This window comes from Trachurus japonicus, chromosome 24 (assembly GCF_045865225.1).
Source record: "Trachurus japonicus isolate A0001 chromosome 24, Traja_1.0".
Classification (NCBI taxonomy): domain Eukaryota; kingdom Metazoa; phylum Chordata; class Actinopteri; order Carangiformes; family Carangidae; genus Trachurus; species Trachurus japonicus.
Genome location: NC_140930.1, coordinates 9,500,981 through 9,510,411, shown reverse-complemented (window position 1 = coordinate 9,510,411; position 9,431 = coordinate 9,500,981). Strand labels below are relative to the sequence as shown.

The window sequence follows — 9,431 nt, the reverse complement described above, 5'->3', positions numbered from 1 at the left end:
TAAGCACTGAGATGTGTAATATGTTCATGAATGTATATTTTCTTTACTTAAGTGAAGAAAATGTGGGAAAATGCTATTTTTCTTACACCTGAAGAGCATTTCCTACTTTCTGTGAATTGAGCAGGAGCAAAAATTAGGCCGTATTCCACATCTGGCTACATAATGGTTTGTATATTAAATGAACTTGTCCTGGGAGGAGGAAACCACTGCTTCCTCTTAAAAGCCATAATAATCTCCCATATGATTTTAATATTTAGTCTGTTGATAGAAAATAAACACAGTTTGATGCCTACTGAATGTGTAATAACGCGCTCTGACCACTAGATGTCCTCCCCGTTACAGCAGAGCGTTACAGCACCAGGTTGTAACAGGTGACACATTTCAATACAGAGAGAAAACTGTTCATGAACCTGAAACAGCTGTGAAGTAACTCTAATATTAATCAAAGGGAGTTTTTTTTTTTTGTTTTTTTTTTCAGATTTGCAAAGTGTGGAGCTGCTGAAACCTGTTGCCTAAAACTTTTCACTTTTGTTTATTATTTCATTAAATTAACTCTGTAACTCAGGTGGATCAAACGAGATTGATTTATGACAATTTTTTCCATGTTATGAGAATAGAGATTAATGATAATCAAAGAAAGACCATTTATTCCCTTACTTTCACTTCCTGTCAGCGTGTTCATGGTTTTATTCATCAGCCGATTAATTACTGACCCAATTATTTCCTATAATGTTGACGAATGGGCTCCACCACCACCACGGCCCATAATAAAAATGAAACGCTGCTTGTGCTGAATGAGCGGCTTGTTCGCTGTAGTTTTCTGTGAACTGCTCCTTTTTTTTTTTTTCCTGGAGATACACAACTCCACATATGGTCGCGCTGTCTCCGCCCAGCTCAGCTGCCCCCAGACTCCCACTGTTGTCTCCCCGCCCAGAGCGTGAGTCGAGTCGAGTCGAGTCGAGTTGAGCTGAGCTGAGTGTAGTTGAGTGTGGACGGGAAGATAAGAGTGGAAACTGGGCAGGGCTTTCTGCCTGCACATGAAAGCATCCTCGACGCGTGCACACACACACACACACTCTTTACTTTCTCTTTGGTGGACATGGTGACGACGAGCCGTTGCGCAGATGCGAGACTGAGACTTTAAACTGCGCTCTGAGCTTGGACTCGCGGTGACATTGGTGACTCCTGTGGGCGTAGCTGCGCGCACACACACTGCACACACACACACACCGGTTGTGTTGCACAACTTTGGGAACTATGTGGATTTGTTTGCGAGCAGCGCTGAGAAGGAATGCGCGGATGTGGAGGCTGTTCCTCTGGTAGTTTCTCCCCCACGGAACCGTGTCGTGACTCTCCCGCGTGTCCATCTGCTCTTGTGTTTTTCTTTTCTTTTTTTTGGTGTGTGTGATCGTGCAATCGACAGGCAACATGCAGCACGATGTGGAGCTGCTGCTGCTGCTGCCCTCCAGCCTCTAACCGACTGTTGTTTACCTGCTGTGTGGACACGGAGCGAGGTTGGTTGGTTGCACGTCGTGCCTGTGCAGAGCTCAACTCCATGGGAACCCGCCGCCGCCGCGCGTAACGCTGGCTGTGCTCTCCATGGAGGAGAAGAGACGGTCTGCTGGAGGAGAAGCCGCTCATCGATACCCAATACACTTTAACACAGCGAGCGAGTGACACTTGAAACGAGATGAGTCAAGAGCAGGACGGGATATCCTTACCGGTGCCTTGCTTTAACGCTTGTCCCGGCATAGACAGCCTCCGCGGTGAGAGCACCACCGGTTGCAGAAGCAGCGGAGGAGGAGGTGGTGGAGGAGGTGGAGGTGGAGGTGGTGGTGTCCCTGCAGCCGGGAGCTTCTGGCATGACTCTGTGATCGGCAGCGGGGGGATCAGCCCCACCGCCGGGGGGGGCTGCCCGCTGGACGGCGGCGGCGGAGGCGGCGGCTTGCTGTCCACCACCGGGAAGTCGAGCAAAAGCAGGCCGGTGACGGTGGCCTATGTGGTGAACGGGGAGACGTTCCAGCAGAGCAACGCGGAGAGCATGGCGCTGCAGGTGCTGAAGGACGCCTGCGACACGGTGGGCAGCAAGCTGGAGACCGTCAACTTCAGCAAACTGGACTTCGGGGAGACCGCGGTGCTGGACCGCTTCTACAACGCAGGTGAGTCCACCAACACCTCCACCTCCAGCAGCAGCAGCAGCAGCAGCCTCTATGTGCTGACAGGTCATAATTCAAATGTCAAATGTATTTATATAGCACCATATCATGCAGAAGCAGTTCAGAGTGCTTTACATACAGGACAACATATTAAAAAGTAAACAGCAATAGATACTAAGATGCACAGAAGTTCATACACACAAAGACATTTACAGTAAGGAAATGCACAGCTAAACAGAAAAGTCTTAAGTTTGGCTTTGAAGGAACATGTGGTAGACTATTCCACTCTTTAGGTGCATAGATGCTAAAGATCATGTCACCTGAAAAGCATGCATAAGTTTTTCTGAATCAGACTGGGAGAGAAAGCCTCTAATCCTTGAGATATTTCTGAGTTTTAAAAAAAGGCAACCCCAGTGATGTTGCTGATATGGCTTTTAAAACAGAGATCTCCATCCATGATAACACCTAAGTAATATGTTCACTGGTTTTGAGAGATCTAGACTCCAAGTATTCACACACCTGCTGTAACTGACTCTTAATGTGGTCAATCTTGCTCCTGTTGGGATTTTTTTTAGATCAATCCTCTAAATGCATTTCATAGGGTTTAACCTAATCTTCCCTCTCCATTATAATGATTAAACTGAAAGATCAATAGCCCTCAGTGAGAGCCAGTCCCCCCCTGGTGTGTGTGTGCATTACCTCAGGATGGCACCGCTCTGTGCCAAAGTAGTTTCAGGGGTCAGAGGTCGCTGCTCTGCTTTGCTCTGCTCTGCTCTGCTCTGGTTTGCTGCAGCAGCATCGGAGTTCCTGGAAACGGTTTTTGCCTGCAGGACAGGTTGCTCCGTGCACCACAAACACAACATCTCAGCTGTTGCATGCCAGGACTTGTGCCTGCAGCGAGTGTGTCACAGTTGTTTCCACGCTGCTCTGGAAGAAGCTGGATCTCACTGACGAGAAAAAAGGGGGGAAAAAAGTATAATTTGGGGGTTTGTTAATTTGCTCCATAAAGTTGGGGCTGATTGTTATATTCCCCCCACTGGCTCGCTCTCTCTCACACACACACATAGTTTCCCCCTTCCATTGTGTGCCTCTAGTGTGGTGCCAGAGTGTCATGGGTTGAGCCATGAGGCTGGACTTTCCACTGGAATCTCTACGAGCAGAGAAACAAGCCTGAACCCCATCGACTGAAAGCACTTTCCCTGCTCTGTTTCTTACTGTATGTGAAGCCGTTGGCTCCTAATCCTACTGGAAATGTTCAGTTGCATAATAAGCACTGTAAAAAAGAAAAGAAAAAGAAAGATATAATAATTCTTAGACCATCCAGGAGGCCTGTGGTCAAATAAAAAGCAGCTGTAATGCACAGGGGTGAGGAGGAACCAGTGTTTGCATTCGACTCAGATAGCTGCTATCAGGATTTTTACTCTGCAGATATTGCAGACGACTGCGACTGCGATCATGAGAACGAGCAACACTTCAGCAGAAACACCAAAGAGCAAAGTGTGGAGGGTGTGCAGCAGCCATACAGGTTTCATTAAACTTTGATGGAGCCTGTAGCATCTCACACCTCGCCGAAACACAACCAAGTTATTCTCACTTTTAGTATCACGCTGATAGATTAAAAAAAAAAAAAAATCCCGACGAGAGATTTCACATGAAGGCCGAGGATGAATGAAAACCTGAAACCTTGTGGTCTGGATTGTCGTCTAAAAGGCTTCAAAAGGAGCTTCGTTTTGCAGCGAGGACAGCTGTGAGAACGTAGACGACGTAGGTGCTTGAATAGATGAGATGAGAACAACAGCGGCACAAATCATTCTGGCAAAAAACACGTCATCTAACAGGAAGGCGTCAGCATCCAACTCTTTGGAAAGAAAATTTGACATCCTGTTGGTGTTTTTGGCACCACTCCTTTCATTAGTAATCATTCACAACATGTTGAGCAGAAATTAGTGAGTCATTGATTTACACATCAGTAATGATTCAGTAATAATAATTAGAGCGCTCAGGTTGCCAGGTTGTGAATTACCTCTTTGGTTTTTGAGTCATTGTTGAAGGAGTTAATTCAGAGTAAATCAATTTCTTATAATCCATAAAGTCTGCAGTCATAATCATTGACTCATTAATCTACTTTGAGGTTAAAACGCACAAAAACGTATTAACAATCTTATAATAATCCAGGTTTGTAGATGTAAATGTTAGTTTTTCCAGAAGGTCAGAGGTCAAAGAGTTGCTTATTTGTTGACTGCTTATTAACGGATTGTAACTGGTCCATAAAGCATCGTTAAATAGTTAATTAACCATTAATAAAGAGTAATAAAACGTACCCTGGGCCAAAGATAACAGCAGCACAGGGATGAGAAGCACACTGCCGGAGAAGCACACTACAAAAACGTATTAATAATCTTATAATAATCCAGGTTTGTAGATGTAAATGTTAGTTTTTCCAGAAGGTCAGAGGTCAAAGAGTTCCTTATTTGTTGACTGCTTATTAACGGATTCTAATTGGTCCATAAAGCATCGTTAAATGGTTAAAGCAGAAGTAAGTGGTCCGGTCGTTTTCGCTAATGCTGCGTTCCAGGCAGGCTTTTGAAATCGTAAATTACAGCTTCAAGTCACAACTTACGACTTTGTAGCGTTCCAGGCAACCCACTCGTGTTTTTCCGACCTGTTTTACCGGTGAAAGTCACTATAACGGCCATAACAGTCCTCGTCCCTACGTCGCCACATTCACGGCGTCCCTTGGCTGCACACACAGCCCTGCATGCCGTTCTCTCTCCTCATTGGATAAAAACTGTAGGATACGATAAATGTTTTCTCCTCGGCTCAGAGCAGAGCAGAGTGACTGACAGACCCGTGTTTCAGACCAAACACTCTATGTAAGTGATTGCTGTCGGAAGATATAACTATTTAAGACTTATATTAACACAAATATCACTTACTTCTGCTTTAATTAACCATTAATAAAGAGTAATAAAACGTACCCTGGGCCAAAGATAACAACAGCAGCACAGGGATGAGAAGCACACACTACCGGAGTCTGTGTTCATCATTCATAATTGTTACCCTCAGACTTCAGGCACAGATTCAGCTGACAGGGAGAGTGAAACCAGATTGTAATGCAACCTGAATCCAGAAATGATGTCAAAGATATGTTTCTAATCCAAATGTTCAATACTATAACGAGAAGTTTTCATTGAGCCCACGTCAGACTGTGAAATACCTTCCTGGTTAGAGCAGACCAGTGAAACCAGACAGTTGTAAAGTGCCTGTTCGACACATGACAGGCTTGTTGCTGGTCATAACATCACATTATTGGTTGTACAAACACATCAAGTATGCCTCTTTCTTTTTTCTTTTTTTTTTTTCCGTTTGGTCGTCTCCCTCTAAACTACTGTGGAATTTACTCATAACCCACAGGGGAGGCTGGGGAGGAATTTTCCCAGAAACGCACTGTTGTATCTATTCAAACACAAACCACTTCATCCTTTTCCTGCACAAGTGCGTGTAGCAGATATGAAGGCCAGACAACAAAAACCTTTAAACAATGAGCTCAGAGCTGGAGCTGGAAGCCTGAGCAGCATGCACGTTAATGTGGAAAGATGATTTGCCAGATTCAAATGCAGCGGCGTCGACGTCGGCTGCTGCTGCTGCTGCTATCTGTCCTTAAATGTCGGGCCTCACATGACGCTCGTGGACAAAGAGGACATTTGGCTGAGAGATGGCAGGGGCCGATTGTCAAGCCTGTGCAGGGGGGATGTGATGTGATGTGATGCACAGGATACGTTGGGGGGATGTAGATGCAAACATTTGCCAGTAATGGATGGCCGACCTTTTTCTTTCAGAAGCGTTTCCTTTTTTCCCCCCTGAAAGCACAGCTGTTGATCACAGAGTCTGTTGCTGCAGTCAGAGCTCTGATCTCTCCTCTGACAGTCTGTTTGAACGTGTTGCTCAGGTGTCCTGTGATCGCATGAGATTGACTGTCACCTGTCAGCAGCGATGTTAGATAATAAACTGTATGAACACACATACACACAGTGCAGCAGTAACTGTAGATATTCAGTTCCAAACCCAGCATCTGTCAACATTAGTGAATCATTATACCTTCTACTAGTTAGTGGTTAATTAATAGTTAGTGAACAATATCCTAAATGATTAATCAACCGAGAATTAAAGCAGAAGTAAGCGATCCGGTCGTTTTGGCTAACTTCTTGTCAGCCGATGGAGTTAGCAGTCCCCGCCCTCGTCCCTACGTCACCACATTCACGCGCATCCCTTGGCTGCACACACAGAGAGGACCGCCCCTTTATGCCGTTCTCTCTCCTCATTGGATAAAGGTTGTAGGATAAAAGGAAAGTTTTCTCCTCGGCTCAGAGCAGAGCAGAGTGACTGACAGACCCGTGTTTCAGACCAAACACTCTATATAAGTGATTGCTGTCAGAAGATATAACTATTTAAGACTTATATTAACACAAACATTCCGCTTACTTCTGCTTTAACCAACTTGAAATTGTTAAAGGAGGCTTTGCTATGCTGCATTAGATGAACTCGGAACTCGGATTTTTCCGACCTCCTACTTGAAAAAGTGCAATCAAACGCCACCTCATGTTGGAGTTCCTATTCGGGAAAGTTGGAGAAAAAAATCTACTCCGACTTCTCAGACAATCGGTTACCTGATCTGATGTCACACATCCGTCAACAGTAAAACATTGCTTAAAACGCATTTTAAATGCCAAAATACATTAAAATGTTATGAATTATACAGCATTTACTTGTGGTTACAGATTAGCCTCCCTACTGATGTTGTGGAACATACTGTACTGTAGTAAACTCAAGTTGTTATTTCTCTTTTATTTTAAATGATCTGTTTGATGATTTTTAAATACTTCTTTTTCCGATTGTTTTGCGCCCTTTGTTTTGTTTTATTTTAATGCCTTACCTGCGTGAAGCACTTTCTAGCACTAGCAATATTAGCTCTTCTTGTCTCAGTCACTTCTTTTCTTCTACTGCAGTTAGCATGCTAACTAGCGCCTCAGCCTCACTTAGCAGTAGCAACTCACCGTAGCCTCCAGTCTGCCCTGAAGACACACATCCAGTAGACAGACCTGCTTGCTTGGGGTGCAAATCATTTTATAAACAAAATACAATAGTAACAGTCACCACCACCTAATCCCTACAAGAAACCACATTCAATGGCAGAAAAAACATACGAATAGTTCCTTTACAGTGCAATAATAGTGACATTGCAGTCTTAGTTACAGTCTGTGTCCAAGATTCATGTTATACTGATATTTAGCTAGAATAAATCAAACATGAACTCATCATCAATAAAGCATGAGTGAAGCACATCCCCTGCCTCTGATCTCATACGTCTAGTGTAGCTGCAGCAACAAAGTGAAGCAACACTCAGTCCACCTGCTAATTTCATTTTGGCTGCAGCGAGTTGTTGCTTCCAGTGGAACTAGATTTTTTTCTAGGTCATGAAACAAAGCAGAAGCTAAAATCAATATACTAAAAAGCAGCTGTCAGAGAGCTGTCAGAGTGTGAATCATAATCATAATTCATCTACTGCAGGGCTAAACTGTAGCAGTCTCAACGTTTGTTGACTACAGAGCAGCACACATGCAGTGGCAGAAGAGAGGTGGAAGTGCAGGATGGTTAATGTGTTTGAATGGGGGTCAGCCTGCTTTTATTAAAACGAGCCAAATAATTGTGGATTGTGAATCATTGGAGACACAAGCAAGCCTACAGTCTGTGTGTGAGGCTATACTATATGCTTAGTTGAGGCTGTTTGAACTACCCTGACTGAAACAACAGCTGTTTACTGAAGGAATTTGTTTCAGAGGTGAATTTGCAGCTCTGTCATTTGTAGAAAATGATTTCCCTTGTCCCGTCTTGTAGCCTATTTGTAGTTGAGACACAGCTCGTTCGATGCTTTCGGTTGTTTCTGCCTCATCCTGACGGAGGATCGAGTGAAAGAAGCTAAGAGGGTCTGATGGCTCGAGGCGAACAGAACAGCGGCAACAGTCGAGCACTCAAGTGAACATCGCTCAGTACGTTTAAGATGACTACGCTAATGCTTACAGTACTTGAATTGACACGGTAATTGCAACGCTAACTGCTGCTCCGAGCCATCTGCTGATGCAGCTTCTGTGTGGAGTCGACTGATCTGTAATGTAACCTCGCTTTTAAATAGAAAAGTTCTCACAGGAAGTTAGTTTCAGAGACATTTAAGCAGTGATGTGCAATGGTAAATCATACAAATGCATATTGACACACTCATGCTGCCACAAACACATTTAAAGTCTTGTTATAGACTAGCCTATTTGTTTGAAATAAAGACATATCTTCTGATAAATTAGTGATGAGACAGTTGCAAACTCAGGATTTCCTCATGAAATGTATTTGTATAGGATCAGTTTCTAAATCTCTTGCGATGTTAAAAATGCAGTTGCTTACATTGTTAGTTTGTTTTTTAAATATATATAAAGGATCAATTGTACAGTCTTCCACCTGTCTCAGCCGGTTGTGTGTTGGGTCATGGCTGTGGTATGCAGAGCTTTATCTCTCCGGCTGATCATTATGTTGCGTTACCGTGTCGTTTACTGGGAGCACAATGGGTTTTTGAACAATTCATGAGCGCTCTGAGAGCCGCGTTGGCTCGGCCCTGAGTGTTTGCTTACCTCTTGTTTTGTGCCGAGAGCTGGAGTCCACCACTCAGCAGCGCTCTGCCAGCAGCGCAGGCAGGCACAACGCAGGCAAATTGTTTTCAGGCCGTCTGTCCACTTGAGTTCTTACATTGTTGTAATATTGACAAGGTCTGAGATGAGCACAGCTGAAGTCTTTCTAGTCACAAGGTAGAGAGATTTTGAAAGCCTCTAAATTTGACCAAAAAAAAAACAATTTATTTCAGGTGTATCATCTCTGCACTTATGTCCACAGTGATGTTCAACCATTCAAACGGTACAGACAAAGAAAAACTTGATTTGAGTGTTGGTGGTTGCTTTGAAATATTGCATTTATACCTAAATCAAGTGCAAATCCTCCAATCTATGAGGCTTGATCAATTGATTTAATGATGTACTGAAGTTCAACTGATTGATTCGACCAACTTTCTGCAAGAAGTACGACACTGAATCCCATTGGAGGAGCTCGGTGACAACGATGCATGGGTGTAAAGATACGGTCGCATCAAATGTTTCTATACAGGCAGTCATAGGGTAATGCAGGGGTGTCAAACATGCGGATGCGGGATGAATTTGCCAAGTGTGACAATCATAT

The 9,431-nt window shown here is 44.0% G+C and overlaps 1 protein-coding gene across 1 annotated transcript in view; it reads left to right on the top strand.

Annotated features, from left to right (window-relative positions):
• Positions 1-906: 906 nt before the first annotated feature.
• The window catches only part of map3k5 (mitogen-activated protein kinase kinase kinase 5), a 97,385-nt gene continuing 88,860 nt past the window's right edge, over positions 907-9,431 (top strand). The window contains 1 exon segment of the mRNA XM_085771705.1: positions 907-2,159. Within this exon segment, the coding sequence (XP_085627831.1) occupies positions 1,691-2,159 (469 nt within the window). The 5' untranslated portion in view covers positions 907-1,690.